The 16,939-nt window shown below is 46.7% G+C and overlaps 1 protein-coding gene across 1 annotated transcript in view; it reads right to left on the bottom strand.

Annotated features, from left to right (window-relative positions):
- Window positions 1–16,939, bottom strand: part of LOC144168272 (uncharacterized) — a 46,398-nt gene that overhangs the window by 14,793 nt on the left and 14,666 nt on the right. Inside the window, exon 3 of the mRNA XM_077697288.1 lies at window positions 11,244–11,314. Within this exon, the coding sequence (XP_077553414.1) occupies window positions 11,244–11,314 (71 nt within the window). The remainder of the gene's footprint in view (window positions 1–11,243; window positions 11,315–16,939) is intronic.

Below are 16,939 nucleotides of genomic sequence, written 5' to 3'. Positions count from 1 at the left end.
AGGGGCGAAGCACTTTAACCCACGGGCTGTCGGCGTCTCATGTCGTCGTCGTTTCATGTGGTCGTATTCTCATGTAGTCACCGTACTAAAACACCCAGAAACTTTTTTTTCAAACACGTCGCGCTAGAACGTAACGCGTACTACAAAACCACTGAGACACGCATTCTCCAACGCCTCGCACTACTTCATAGCATAATTCTTAGCTTGCTGTGGCGTGTGACGCGAAGACAAATTACAGCCAGTCTGCCTCTCATTTAATTGCTTAAAGCCGGTTAAACGCAAGAGAGGGTGCCACTGCATCAGAAAGTGCGCGATTAGTCTTCCAGAATTAGCGCGCGCCGAGTGGCAAAAGAGAGACATAAAATCTTCTGAATGCACCGATACTCTACTTAACTCGCCCTTCCTCAGGTATCACGTTAGTAGAGATGGCCCAGAATTTTTTTTATGATGTAAACCCTGACTTTCACAGTGCAAGATCAGTTCTGCTTTAAAAATTGCGAAAATTTCATAGGGCCATGACATTATTCTTTTGTAGTATTAAATATTGCCGACAGCTTGTTCTTTGTCGGAAAGAGAAATATACCTTTGTTACGGAGATTTCTTCACTCGTATTCTTCCAAATTGATTCCGACAATATCTCTTCGCTTGCATTCAATGTACTTATGCTGGCTTGAGTAGACGAATCTATGGCCGTCTCGGAATGTGTCTCGTTGGTAGGTCCTGATTCTGTGCTCCCTTCCTAAAAAGGAGGAACACTAGATGTTACGACGTTTAAAGGAAATATACGACGCTATAATGTGCTTCCAATAATTGACTGTCTCACTGCTCCTCCATTAAACGTTTTCTTAGTCATACGCGTTTCTTTACAACGGCTTTCAAAGCGCTGTGACGATAAATAGCTGCTGCCGTCTGGTAGTAGCTGATTTCTTCTAGAATTACCATATTTCAGTAACGTTCCGGCCGTGGAGATTTACATATGAAATGAAATGAACGCGGTCAGCTTTTCTAATGTTATACCACCGGGACGGAACAGACAAGGGCGGTTAAAAATAGGGAGCTTCTTTACCCAATCAATGCAGTTAGAAGCAAACCACTTGGCGCGATGTGTATTTGATGGTTAAAGACATTTAAAATCCACGCACTGGCCATGCACTCGGATAAGGTTGCCAAACGCGGCAAGGGAAACAAACGGGTGGCAGAATTTTTAACTAGTGTCACGGTGCAGCCTTCCTTGGCGAAGTGGTGAAGCCACTGCATTGCGAAAAAAATTACACCATCTTCCCGTGGGGAACCCTGATGAGGATGCGAAGCATCGTGGCGGTTCCGTGTGGTTCCATTGTGTTGCCATTATGTTGAGTGATCTTACTACGCCAGAGGGAATCCCGCGTACGGGTCCACACCGGTTGCAAAGGCACGCAAGTGCTGTTGTGTTACGGTGAGTAGGCGGTGGTTCTCGAAGCGCCGAAACTCGGCCATCATGTTCTTGTCGATTTTGTCTCTGTGGTAGAATCGGTAGTCTCCGTCAGCTTTGGTGAGGTGAAGGTTGTTGACATTGGTGCACCGGCTGAGAGCAATGTACACGCCCTCCTCTTCACAGCTTTGTCTTCTCGTTCTTCTTCTTCGGCGGTTCCCCTACGGGAAGATGACTACGGTGGTTTAACGCGAACCTATCTCGTGATGGATTCTTTGGTTGGCCAATCCCTAGGGGCATCCTGCCACAATCAGCATCAGAGGCGCTGCGGACGGTGCTGGTTGAGCTGCAAGGCGCGTGGCGCTTCCCGCCACAGCTTTCCCACGGGAAATTCAGCATCCCCCTCCCTAAGTTTTCAGTTCGTCGTTTCCGTTGACGTTCAGCTTCGCGTGCCTTCGTTGTATCAGTAGCTTCTTGACGTAGTTTGAATGAGTCAAGGACATAAGGCGCGTTCGTAGCACTTGCTGCTGTCCCGGATTTGTAGCGTAGTGGGAAGAGCACTGCGTACCTCCCGTTGCGGCAAGAGAGTCGTGGGATCGAAACTATTTCTTTTAGGATCGAAAATATTTCGTTTTTTTATAGTGTAGTATCGCGGAGCTGTGGGTGTAAGGAGATTTGCGCATGCGCAGTGAGCATAGACGGCGCGCCATCAACGACGGAGGACCAGGCGAGCCTACGAAATGCTCCGCATTTAAAATCTCCCTGCACGGCATGTGGCCAATCGCGAAGAACGAGGGAGACGATCGGGGTGGCGCCCGACGGGAGCTAAAACGGTAATCTGCTGTATCTTCCATTTTTCCCTTTTGAGAATAGTGTAAATACAGCTAATTATTTACCACATATACCTTGTCTCATCTTGGTGAAGGTGCTACTATAATCCCGTGAGGCGACAGACAATCGGAGTGGACGCCAGCGCTCTCAGGACAACATGCCCACCGATTGTGGGCGGCCCCATTGACCGGCCATGCCTTCGTTTATTGTGTCGTCCCATCACTGGGATCCTGGATTTTTCTACTGCAGCGGCGACATCGACGTGGACAACTGGCTCGCCCTGTATGAGCGCGTACGTAGCCATAAAAACTGGGATCCCACGATCATGCTGGCCAACATCGTGATCCATCTCAAGGGAACGGCCCTCACGTGTAATGATACCTATGAACATGAGCTCCCTAGCTCGGTGATCTGCAAAGAGAGGCTGAAGAGAGTGTTTGGGAAGCTTCTCAAACGTCTGCTCGCTGCCAGGCAAGCGCTTTCCACACGGGCTCAGACGGCCACGAAGCCGTATTTAGCGTACATACATGACGTGCTTTCCCTTTGCGTCAAGGTCGACCGCACTATGTCCGAGCCCCACAAGATCGACCACATCTTAAAAGGCATTCCCGATGACGCCTTGGACTTTCTTGTTATCAAGAAGTGCTCGACCATGGATGTAGTTCTTGCTGAGTGCCGATGCTTCGAAGAAGCAAAAGGCCACAGCATTGTACAGATCTTCACGAGGCTTCCCAACACAGCGGCCACGTCGTCCTGCGAGAGCTCACCACCTCCTGCGCGCGACACTTCTTCGTCCGAAAAAGTGATAAGCATTGTGCGCGGGGAGCTGGAAGCTATGTCTCCGCCAACCTTCATCCCCAGTACGTAGACCACGCAACACCCACGGTATCCCTGATCCAGGCCGTCGTATGCCAGGCGCTTGAAAGTCGCGGCCTCGGTTCGTTGTGCTTCGTAGGTCGCCCTTGCACCCGCGGTCGTACGCCCACCTATGCTCTCCGTGCCCAGTACGCGCTTCTTTGTTATTGCAACCCGGATGACTGGTGTACACCGGACGACAAACCAATTTGCTTAGCCTCTCCCCGCGTCGGTCATGTTTCTCGCTACTGTCCAAACAGCTGGCCACCACAAACCCGTTCCGACTTTTATCACTACCAACGCCAATGGACGACCCGGGCTTCTTTCCCTCGTCGAGCCCAGGACGCCACGGACTCCCACCCGCCTGTCGAACAACCTACTGACCGCCACAGTCACTCACCGTCCCCTCACCGTCGCCTATCGCCATCGCCCGAACACCGCCGCTTCTCTTCTACCCCTATCCTGGACGCCCCATTCCGGAAAACTTGACGATGTAGCCTTTAGACGGGAAGATGCGTTAACGACCTGGCCCGAAAATATTCTTTTCGCTGTTTCGCCCCCTCCTAACCTTCTAGAGATAACCGTCGATGGTGTATGCGTTCAGGCGTTAGTAAACACTATGCGAAAATTTCTGTAATTATTTCTGCCCTTTGCCGACGGCTCAAAAAAGTCCGCACTGCTTCCCCTTCCTGTGTAGTGCGAGTGGTCGAGGGCGACACGCCACCCATTCTTGGCATGTGCACAGCTCGTGTCACCATCGCGTACTGGCCTCAAGACATCATCCTTAAACTCAACTTTCTTACTGAAACTTCTGCGCTCATCGACTGCTCCACGGGTAAAGTTTGACTTGGACTGCCAATTTCTCCCCATATTACTGATGAAGTATAATGTCACCCCCGGTTGGAGAAGTTCACCCGTTTGCCACCAAAAACTGTCACATACGCTATTCTTTTCTACTTCCGCCGTACCCAATGGTTCGTACGTAAGTACGTGCCCAGTTCTGCTTTTACGTCAGGTGACCCTCCCTCGTTCCCTCATTACAGTCCCCAACAATCACGCCACCCTTCTGCTTTTGAATTTTGGTTCTTCCCCACAAGGCTTCCCCGAAGAAATGGCCTTGGCGACCTTGGTTTCCGTGTACCACTGCCACATTCTCACCGTAACGACTGATAGGCATTCCGCTTTTCGCGCTGATACACCGCACAAGAACAAATGTGATGAATTTGTTAACATGATCGGCCGTAATCTAAGAGCAGCGCAAACTGACAACCTTTCGACCCTTTTGAGCTCTTTTAGAGACATTTTTGACTTCGACGACCGCCCTTTAGGTCAAAACACCTTGGTGAAACACCGAATCAACACGGGTGACGCCAGCCCCCTCCACCGTCGGCCATATCGTGTTTTCGCCGCTGAACGCCAGGTCGTTCAAAATGATGTGGATAAGATGCTTCAAAAAGCCATCATAAAGCCTTCATGTACCCCTTGGGCATCGCCGGTGGTCCTGGTCAAGAAGAATGACAACACCTGGAGATTCTGTGTCGACTATTGTCATCTAAACAACAATACTAAGAAAGACGTTTGCCCAATACCCGGAACAGACGATGCCCTCGACTGTGTTCATGGTGCCAAGTACTTGTCCTCGGTCGACGTTCGCTCAGGCTAATGACATATCGCCGTCGACGACGTGGGGAGAGAAAAAACTCCGTTCATCACACCGAATGGACTTTAACAGTTTTAGGTCCTGCCGCTCGGCCTTTGCAATGCGCCAGCGACATTCGAGCACATGATGAAACCACTCTTTTACAGCTTCAAGTGGTCAACATGCCTTTGTTACCTTTACGATGTGATTGTTTTCTCCCCAAATTTTGAAACTCGTCTTTCCCGTGTATTCGCCATCCTTGCCGTTTTCCGCGAAGTCGGTCTCCAGCTGAACTCCTCCAAGCGCCACTTTGGACTCAAGGAAATTACTATCCTCGGCCATCGTGTCGACGCACAGGGCATACAATCTTGCCCAGAAAAGCTCAAGGCAGTTCAATGCTTTCCTGTCCCTACTTCTTGCAAAGACGTACGCAGCCTTTCTGGGTTATACTTCCGACGCTTTATTCAAGGTATTGCCAACACTGCACGTCCTTTAACACATTTTCTTAGGAAGAATGTGCCTTTTTTCTGGGGGCCTGATCAAGAACGTTCGTTTTCGACCTTAAAACTTTATTGACAACGCCTCCCATCCTTGGCCATTTCGATACTTCCGCCCCTACAGAAGTTCGCACGGATGCTAATACGAAATCGGAGCGGTCCTATCGCAACGCCAACACTGCCAAGATCGCGTGATCGCTTATGCAAGTCGTCTCTGGTCTCCAGCCGAACGCAACTACTCAATTACTGAACGTGAGAGCTTGGCACTGGTATGGGTTGGGACCAAGTTCCGACCGCATCTTTATGGACGGCCCTTCTCTGTGGTTACAGACCACCATGCCCTTTGCTGGCTGTCATCATTGAAGGAACAACCTTAAGACTCGGCCGCTTGGCTCTGAGGCTTCAAGAATACTCATTTACTGTTGTCCATATGTCCGGGCGATTGCACCAGGACGCCGACTCTGTGTCGCACTATCCGTCGACAGCCCAGATGGAAATGAGATTGAAGGCCAAGTCTGCTCCATCTCAAGCCTGCACAACGTCGGGATCGAACAACGACGCGATAAATGTTTCGGCACATCATTGAACGCCTACACTCTACCCGGCAGGATGCTTCACTTCATCTCTATCTCCTCAAGGACGCGACTTTATAAAGTCAAAATCTTCGTACACATGGCCCCGAGTTCTTGCTTGTCGTTCCTGAACGCTTTCGATTGTCCGTCCTTCAGCAACTTCATGAAGAACCAACTGCGGGCCACCTATGCATTGCGCGGACCTACGACCGCGTTCGCCGCCGCCGGTTCTTCTGGCCGAACGTGTACTGGTCGGTGGAGCGGTATGTCATCTCATGTGCTCCCTGGCAGCGACGGAAAACCCCTACCGTGGCCCCAGCAAGCCTCCTGCAGCCCATCGACGTCCCCAGTGAACCGCTTTACCGTGTGGGCCTAGATTTGCTCGGACTTTTTTCTACTTCCATTCTGAGAAGCAAGTGGGTTGCCGTCACCACTGAGTATGCAACCCGCTTTGCCATCACCCTAGCCCTTCCAACCTGTTGTGCTACCGAAGTTGCTGACTTCCTTTTACCTGACGCTATTCTACACCATGGAGCCCCTCACCAACGCCTCAACTATAAAGGACGGCCCTTTTTAGCCCAAGTTATTGAGGATATCCTGCGTGTGTGCGGCACTAAGCATAAGTTCTCTAGTTCGTGTCATCCACAAAAGAATGGGCTCACTGAACGTGTTATTTTTACCATCACCAATATAATACCCATGTTTCACCGGACCATCGCGACTGGGATGTAACGTTGCCGTTTTTGACGTTTGCTCACAACTCGTCACGGCATTACACCCCCACATATACCCAATTTTTTCTTTTGTACGAAAGAGACCCTTTCTTGCCGTAAGACACCTTACTTCTTTCCTCCAAGGTTTCTGTGACAGAATACGCGGGCCGACGCCATCGCCCGCGCTGACTACGCACGACAGATTGCCCGTACTCGCATGAATCAGTCTCAAGCCAACCAAAAAGCTGCTTACGACAAGCGCCACCGTCCCTCAGAGTATGCCCCAGGCTCCACAGTACTTCTGTGGTCTTCTCGCCACCACGCGGATCTGTCATCAAAACTGTTTTCACTCCACACCGGCCCTGATACCTTGTTATGCCAGGTGACCAACGTGACGTACGAGATCACCCCGATGTAGTCATCCTCTTCTGTCGCTCCGACAGACATTGTCCATGTCGCCCGGCTGAAACGTACACCTCTACTTTGTCGGTTCCTGAATAGAAAACGACGGGACGGCGCTTCCACCCCCGGAGGTTATTTTACGGTGGAGCCTTCCTTGGTGAAGTGGTGAAGCCTCTGCTATGACAAGAAATCCCCCTGCATGGCCTGTGGCCAAACGTGACGAACGAGAAAGACGACGACCCGTGCGGCGCCCGGCCGGCTAAAACGGTCATCTGCTGTGTCTCCAATTTTTCCCTTTTGTAAATAGTGTAAATACAACTAATTCTGCGTCTACCTTGTCTCACGAGCACGCCCGAACTCGTGCTCGAATTTTGTTTTTTTAAGAAGAAAAGTTCCATTAGCCCCACTTACTACACCAGAATAGTGCACTGAATAGGTACAGCCAATCCGCCGTGCGTGAAGCACACGCAACTTATCGTAGTAGTGTACTTTTATTATTTATTGACAAATGTAATCAAAAAAGATTGCAAGAGAACATCATTTTTTCCTACTTAAGCCTTACACTATGGCCGCGAGGTAAGTCCGAAAAAGACAAGCTTTTCAAACCTGACGAGGCATCTTCCTCTGGTTCAAGGTCTTGACAAAACAAATGTTAACAACAAGATTGAAATGCCGAAAATGGCAAATCGTAATTACCTACAAAGTACTTCTTACCACTAAACATCTGCATGTGGTTCAAAGCATAACTAAATATATACAATTAACTAGAATCCTAAATGTTGTCTTAGAGGTAGGAAGAAAGGCGAAATCTTTGGCTGTGGGGCTCACATTTTTGAATGAGTAATAAATCCACGAATTATTCCAACTCGTTTACCAAAACGAATAAAATAAATTGCTACATAAAAAACAAGCTCTCCTTAGGACCAAGAAAGTACTAAAAGAACAGTATGTCGACAGTTAAACCATCTTAAAACCCGAGCGTGAAATACCTGTTTAGCTCGGCTCAAGAAACATGAATCGTTTTTTTTATCATTACGTGTCATCCCGAGTGGTGTATGGTGATTTATATTCACAGAAATGAACTGAACTGCGTGAAAATTTTACAATGTTCTCTTTCTACCGGGTAAAGGCCAGTGAACTATCTAGAACGTTTGTAGGGTTTCACAGAGAAAAACGTTTTTCATAAAACCTAACAATTTGGACACCGTAATATTCTGAAGCTCGTCAATTTACAGTTCTAAAGGACATAAAATCGAGTAGTGGGGGAGTATCGCAAATTGTACTTATTATTTGAGTCAATCTATACAGGAATCGTTCAAGATATTCGGTATTTCTTTTTCAAATCACTCAATAGTGGCTGCATTTTCAACGCTGTAATCGATAAATGTGACGCATATCTTCGTTTATAAAATACGGCTACAAGAAACATGTTGCAATAATTTCTACCCACATATAACTGCCTACGCTCAGTTACTTTTTACGTGACAGTTCAACCTGTGCAGGACATGTGCAAGACTCCTCAAAAATTCCAGGGGTGCGTGCAAGTTCAGGTTCTAAGTGGTGTTTCATATTGTAATATGGCACTTCATTTTTATTAAAACGGAATATGTAGATTTGCAGACTGAATTTTCATACGTACTGTTACTGAACACGGGAGTTCAGTAAAACTACGTTGAAGAGGTTTGTGCACAAATGTTTTAAAAATCGGAAACCGACAAACACAACGACGCTGCAGAAGCAGTACAGCGGTTACCCCAACCTGCTTCTTCGTCAGGCTCAACTTTTTAGGAAACATGGAGCACGATCTATGTCTCGCAAAGCTAGGGATTCTTTTCCTGAACTTAAAGGTACTTAGAAAACGTTTTGGCCCCGCAAGCACAGATTCAAATATTTCGTCCGAAGATAAATAATAAATACTTTTCTCTAGGTACAATTGACAAGCCGCAGGGCAACCAAATTTTCGGACCACCAAAGTTTTTTAAAACAAAAGTGTTTAATGCCGGGATACACAACCCTTACCGGCGTCATATCCGTCTCGGAAATGAGATCACCACAAAATTCTCAATTGACGCAGCGGCGCTAGGATTCGACCCCACGACCACTCTGGCCGCAACGGGAGGTGTGAAACGCTCTGCAACTGGGACATGAAGTCAACCACGCCGCACCCCAGACGCACAGGGATAGCCAAACGCTGAGGGCGCACCACGGTGACTATAACGCTGGTATTTTGAGTCCTTCATCTACATGAGCCTTTAGTGGAGATCCTTGAAATCGATTTCCCCATGTATAAGCATTGCGGAATTCTCCCTTTAGCGGAGTGGAGGGAGTAGGTGGAGTGGATGAGGCACTGAGAATACAGCCTTACGTCTTTGCCATATCTGCCCCTAGAGTTCCATGATACGGAGGTGAGACGGAGAACCCACATTACGACTCTGGCAACGGATGTTGCCTATGGCCTTGTCACTACAACTACACTTATTAAAACGCAGCGGAGGTTTAATGGATGTGTGGTGACAGTGATGATGAACTCGTGTTGCAGGATTTTGAATCACATAGGCTGTATCTTCACAACCCCAGTTTCAAAAGCCTGACACCCATGCACACACGCAACACACGTAACACACATGCAACACACACACACACACACACTCACACACACACGCACGCGCACACACAGACACACACACACGCAAACACAACACGCGCACGCGCACGCGAGCACGAGCACGCACATGCACGCGTGCACCCGCGCACGCACGTACACAAACTCGCTCACTCGAAACGCGGCATGCCTGTCCTGTAAGGATCCATGGTTCGTATTCCGTCGCTGCCTCAAATCATTGCAAGTCATTATCTTCATACATCTAGAGGCAATCACCGAAGAATACTACCATCTATGATTGTTTCTCCGCTGCACTTGACAGCCGATGAAGCGCACTTAATTTCAGCAAAATGGATGTGAAATTTCCCACGGTTAACACTAATTGAACAGCGTGAGTTCGACACGGCGTGTTTGTGATGACGCAATCCCGCAGATCCACGGCCGTACATGTAAGATATTATTACATGGCGGCGGAACAGATGAGACGATCGTGATTGATCGTGAAGTGATCTATCTACAAAGGGGTGACATCGACGTATTTACAGTATGTACACGGTGTGCAATCACAGAGCCCGCGCCGACTGCACGCTAGCCACTTCCTCCCTGTCTTCGTCGTCGTCGATTGTGGGCCATTGCGCCATGCCGCATTGGCCGTCTTGTCCAGTGACATCACCCCCGGTCGAGGCCGAGGCAAGTCGAGGATTTGATGTAGATGAGCAGCATCACTTGCCTCCATGAATGACGATGATGATGTTTGGTCCCACAACAACGACGTCTTCAGTCGTGACGAAGCCCGAAATATCGTGGAGCCACATCGGACGAAGGGCCTTAGGAATACGTCATGTCCGGCTTGAATCGTCACGGCTCGTCTCGGCTGGGTTTCATTGGGATCTCTTGGGCTGGGATGTCGATAACACTTTATAGCTATAAATGTGAATAACACTTGCTACTCCTTAGAATGTTCTGCTTTGCTGAGATGCCTTTCATTGCGACACCATACAAACAGCCGCCATCCAAAAATTACACCAGCTTCCCGTGGGCAACCATGAGGAGAATGCGAAGCATCATAGGGGTTCTGTGTAGGTTCCATTGTGTTGCCGTTATGTTGTTCCATTTATCGGCGCACGAATGGGAACGTAGTGTGAACCCCTATGTAGAGACAGAGAAATGTAGAGAAATGTAGAGACAGCGAAGAGACCGACACCCGCGTTACCTGATCGAACACCTCCTGGTTCTCGTCTTTATTTATTGCGTGCTCACGCTCCTACCCCGCTGCCCGCCCTCTCCGTCCTCTTCTCTGGTTGAACTGCAAGGCGCGTGGCACTTCCCGCCACAGCTTTCCCGCAGGTAATTCAACATCCTCCTCTAAAGTTTCCAGTTCGTCGTTTCCGTTGACGTTCAGCTTCGCGTGCCTTCGTTGTATCAGTAGCTTCTTGACGTAGTTTGAATGAGTCAAGGACATCAGGCGTGTTCGTAGCAGTTGCTCTTGTCCCAGTTTTGTAGCGCAGTGGGAAGAACGCCACGTACTTCCCATTGCTGCCAGAGAGTCGTCGGATGGGAACCGGGCGCTGATATTTCATTTTTTATAGTGTAGGGGGAGAGGTGCGGATGCCGGACGACGGAGGGTTGACTAAGAGATGCTTTCCATTTAAAAAATTCCCGAAGAGTGCTACAGTTTAGCAGCTAATGTTGTTTTAGTTTTGAAAAATAACCGCACTTACAACAGAGGCAGAGCTGTTCGTTCCGTCCACCGATAAGCTCATATTATCCTCGCCCAGGCGTGGTTGGAAGCCTGAAAAAAAAATTATCACAGTCACCAAATCTAGCCTCAGTTTTTTTAAGGATCACCTTCAACAGCAAAACTTCTCACTTTTGGTTTCGTTATGTAATATACCCTATCACCTTTGGGCGGTGCGACCACTATGCACAGCGTCGATAGTGTCGAAGACGCCATCGCGGAATCGCTCGCCCGAAGCAACGTAACTGTAAAAAATTATTTCCTTTGAAGCTCCATCCTTAAAGATCCATTCGTTCTTAGCAAATGGGATAAATGAATTAAATTTTGTTACGGTGATTGGGAGATTTGGAGCCTGCTTAGTTAAGAGAGAAGCAATAAAGGGTTGTTAGACGGCCGTCCCATTTGCCGGGTAGACGGGCCTCGCGCAGCAGCCCTCACAAAAAGAATGATCGGATTTGCTGCTTTCAGATGATGAGGTGCGGTGCGAGGTCACCACCAGGATTCTTGTGGTTGTTCCTCAGCGGTGTAAGGCCAGGACAATCCCAAAGTGCATACCATACCATTGGACAGGCCCCGTATCGCACGTGCAAAACGTCACGGTGGCCGCGTGGTAGTCCTTATCATCTTTGCCTTTGTTGTCAACCTGTGCTGTAAAGGTACGCACCAGAATTTTTCGTACGCGGTGTGGGCTCACCCTCTTAGCCAGCACGCCCACAGTAACGAAACACTTGTAGCTGAACCCTTCTGTATCGCGCGGAAGCCATTTGGGAAATGGGCGGGAACAGTCCTGCACCTTCAACCTTAGCTCCTACTGCGATTGCACTTTAATCCGGTAGGGTTTCTCGAATAGGCCTTGGAGCAGCATAGTTTGAGAGGCTACGTCATAGAGGGATTAGATGTAGGGAGAGACTGTGTCAATGGGTGCGATCGGAAACGCATTAGATCGCTTGACACGCGACGAGCGCTACCTTTACTGATGCCTCCCGCCTTCTCCAGGACCCTATACACCCGCACCACCCCGCTATAAAGCTCGTTGAGCGTTGCGTGGCCGACTTTGACGTAATCTGCTGAAGTACTGGCTTTTCGAATGCTGTAAACACATTGTATAATAAAATAGAAAAATTAGGAAGTAAACATAGCAAAAAAATTAAACCATCCCACAAACAACCGAAACCGTGGTGGACAGTTGAACTTAACATCGAGAGAAAGCGAGTAAGAGCACTAAGAAGGAGGTATCACAAATCGCCAGGAGAATTCAGAACAATTTAAGCGCGAGTACTATAATGAGCACAAAGCTTACAATGATAACTTAGCCACAGCAAAAAGAAAAAGTTGGGAACAACTTTGTTCACAAGTTCATAAAAATCCATTCACATGACCATATAAATTAGCCAGAAGAACAGTAAAGCAACCAACCATCATTTACAGTTTGGAAAATGAAAGTGGAGGAAAAACAAAATCAACCGAAGAAACAGTTGAACATAAATTAAGAGAGTTAGACGAGGTCGGCAAGGTTTGAGACGAAGAAGAAATTCTTCTTGAAAACGATAACGATGAAGCTGTTATTACGGAAAATGAAATTAACGCAGTCATTTATGAATTACGCAGAAATTTATCCCCTGGACCAGGTGGCCTACGAGCCATGTTTGTACAATGTCTATACAATAACCAAAAATTATTCTTCCTTGATCTTTACAATGCATGTATCAAAACAGGATATATTTGTTCACGGTGGAAGGCATCACATGTAATCTTAATACCAAAATCGGGAGATAATCAAGGAGTCAACAAATGTAGACCCATAGGAATCAACTCTATACTAGGAAAAATATTTGAAAAAATAATTAAAGACAGAAAATGTTACTTCATAACCAAAAAAAAAGCTCCATAGCACAAAACAATTCGGATTTACCCATAACACGTCAGCAATCATCGCCTTAAACGAGTTAAAAAAGAAAATTGATCAAGCAAGATTAAATAAAGCGTTATGCGTTGTCGTTTCTTTAGACATAAAGAACGCATTTAGCTGTATGAAATCATCCGTCATTGTAAACTTTCTAAAAAAACAGGCTGTCCGAGCAATCTGGCCATTTCGACTGATAATTTTTTTATAAGTAGAAAAATTATCTATAACAAGGAGAAATCAAGAATTCAACTTTATCTTAAGTCAGGATCTCCGCAGGGGTCACCTTTGGGTCCATTACTCTAGAACATAACAATTTTAGATCTCCTAAACACCAACTTTCCTGGCGATGTATCTATTCAGGCTTTTTCCGACGACATAACCCTTGTAATAGAGCCAATTCAAGAGATATCGAACAAAAGGCAACTGAAGCGCTCAAAATAGTAGAAAACTGGGGAATAGACAAATAACTTACATTTAACACAACAAAATCAAAATTCACCATAATAAGTGACAAGTACATTAAAAGGCCTCCCATTATAAAACTAGGAAACAAAAATTTTAAAGTCTGTAAAGAAATTAAAATATTAGGCGTCTATATAGACAAGCTCAGTTTTATCCCTCATGTTAACTATGTAAAGGCAAAAGTAAACGACATAATAAACAGCCTAGGAAGATTTACAGCATACAACTGGGGGCTTACCAGCAAACACCTATAACAAATTTATATCAGAGCTATAGAAAGAATCATAGTTTATGCCGCTCCAATTTTTTTTAAGAAACAGGTACTAACGAGAAAAAAACTAAGAAGTATTCAAAGAACACGCCTTATTAAAGTTACCAAAGCATTTAAACCAGAATCCAATCCGGCCTTAAACATCATTGCTAATGTCCACCAATTCATCTGACGATCGAAAAAGAAATCGAAACATTTAACGTACTTTTCGCCGTAAAAAAAAATGTTCACTTGGATAAACCGCGTTCTTACGCGAGACCAAATAAGTAAGAAAGTAGATATATGGCGGCTGCATCCAGCAGATAAGACATCTTTTACCTATCTTACTCAACAATTTCGCAGACAAATTTTGTAGTATTTACAGACGGCTCGTCAGATAACCCCGACATACGAGCAGCTGTTATAATTCTAGATAAATCCGGCAATATAGTAGAAACCAAACGATACACACTTCCGGAGTACAGCGATCACTTTGAGGCAGAAGGAATCGCGATTTTAAAAGCAATTGGATAACTCTAAACTTGCTTCAAAGAAGCTAACGTACAGTTGTATGCTGATAGCCTATCAACCCTAAAAGCAATTAGCAATCAAAATAATCAAAATCCAAATGTATTTAGAATTAAATAACTTATAAACAAAATATCAAAACTGCTGAAAATAACGTTACCTACATTAAAAGTCACAGTGGCAATGTCGGTAACGAAATAGCGGACGAAGTGGCTAAAAAACAAGAAAAATATGGCGACAAAATTGACTGTCCTATTTCACTAAAATTAATCAAACAACAGCTCAATATAAACCTAAGAAAACATTGGAATGTTGAGTGGCAACAAGAAGGAAATGAAGGCTACACATTCCAATGGATAAAGAATATTCACAAAATTCCCGACCACTTTCCCACTAACCATTAGACGTCACAGTTTATCACTGGACACGGTAGATTTCAGTTTTATTTTCGTAGGTTCGCCATTACAAATAATAACATATGTAAATGTAACCTACCAGCAGACAGTTTCGACCACTATTCACAGGACTGCCCAATAACAAACAAACACAGAGAACAACTTCTTAATATTCACAGAAATTATCTCGTAAAGGTCGACCTCCATGCAGCGAAGTTTCTCGGCGAACTAGGCGCGGCGGACGCCGCGGTTTGACGCGCCGCTCAGTTTTCGTCCACCGCAACCTCCATGCAACGTGCTAGCCCGTGATGCGGCGAACGCCGCGGATGGAAGACAGGACAGGAAGTACAAGGAAGTACAAGGCTGTGATTGGCTGCGGCCTAAAAATGCAGTTTGCCGCTTCCGGTCGCGTTCGCCGCCGCGCGTTCGACATCTAGCTCGCCTAGATTGCCCGCGAACAGCCGTATCTCCGACGCCGGCGGCGGAGCGGTCGCCGCCGGGTGACGTTCGCCGCCTTTTCGCCTACATTTCGCTGCATGGAGGTCGGCCTTAAGAAGAAAACCAGAGCTAATAAAACGTACAAAAACATCAAAATTTTAGAAGAAATGGCAATACGAATTAACGCTAATATTCAACAATACGAACCCCTCAAATATTTTGTCACAATTTCACACACACGCAGAAACAAATTCAGCGGCCGCGATAACTTTTAGATCTTTTTTATTTATCTGCGCTCTTTAGTGAGTCATTTTCTGCGTAATTACCTTGTTTAATTACCTTTTTGCATTTTTTTATTTTAAATCTAGACATCCAGTTTCAATGTATTTAATTTACCCGTTATACCTCGGTGGAACGGGAAGGGGTTCAGTTCATGAGCCCGTTTAACAAAGTTCTTTCAGAGCTCCAATGCGTCGGTACCTCCGACAGAAAGTGAGCTTGTCCTTGCACATTATGCAAACTTTTCTACAGTATCGAGAATGGCCTACAGTTTAAGTATCCCATAGGTTACTGTTGGCGACATGAAAACGCCTGCGCGCCCCGCTGTTGTCCTATGATGGCCGAAACCGCTTCCCTGAAGGTATTTGGGTACCATCCAGCATCCATGAACCTACCCAGTGGAAGACCGGGAAGGTCCGCTTCATTCCGACACCGGGAAAACCCCTACACATCGAAAACCTAGGACCTGTTTCCCTGGCCATATGTCGTGCTAAGATATTAAAGAATTATGCTCAAAAGACTATAGCAATACCTCTAAGATACGAACCAACTTCCGCACACAATGTCCGGCTTTCACAAAAACCTGAGAAGCCAAGACGTCTCCGCACAAATACGGGAACAAATTATTGCGCCTGCCACATGTCACAACTAACGGGCTATCCTCGCTCTCTACTTAATAGGGGCGTTTGGTAACGTGGCGCATGCAGCGATCCTCCACAACCTCAACCAGACTGGCTGTGGAAAACGTGATTACGACGAGACGGCTCACTTTCTAACGGGCCGACAGGCAATCCTCAAACACGGCGACATCGAATCAAAATTAAGCGAACTTGACGGCAAGAGTACGCGACAAGGTTGGGTGTTATTGCTTCTCTTTGATATCGCCTTTTCAGGTCTGCCACAGAAGATAGAGAGGATACCCGACCTAGAAGCTGATGATATCGCCCTTTGGAGAACCACGAACTCAGTTTGGGGGGGGGGGGAGTAATTTAGGAGACACTGCAGCTCACTGCAGAAACAGTGAGTTCGCCCGCGAAAGCGATCTGCAGTTGACACCCCAGACGTCCACACTGGTAGTGACCAGAAATAATCAGAGACAAAGAAGACATTTCGATAAATGTTGATGGCTACACGATACACGCCAGCTCTCTACTAAAAATTCTCTGAAGCACTATTCAATTTCATACTAGGAATTACTGTACAATCCGCAGCCTCTGTAAAGTCAGAGATCACGTAACACCAGAAGTGATTAGGCGTATCACCAGTAGGCATCGAGGCCTGAAATACGACACAGTGGCTCGTTCGTCTTAGCCACGGCAGACATCGACAAAATCAACCGTTTCATAAGTAAAGCCCTCAAGTGGGCACTCGGATTACCTGTGTGTACGTCCACAGCAACTCTACTTCAGGACAGTTGCTAG

Source organism: Haemaphysalis longicornis, unplaced genomic scaffold (assembly GCF_048455015.1).
Source record: "Haemaphysalis longicornis isolate Haplotype H1 unplaced genomic scaffold, Haemaphysalis longicornis Haplotype H1 scaffold_2, whole genome shotgun sequence".
NCBI classification, from domain to species: Eukaryota; Metazoa; Arthropoda; class Arachnida; order Ixodida; family Ixodidae; genus Haemaphysalis; species Haemaphysalis longicornis.
Note: the sequence above shows the minus strand (reverse complement) of the source record. Positions and strands in the feature narration are given on the sequence as shown.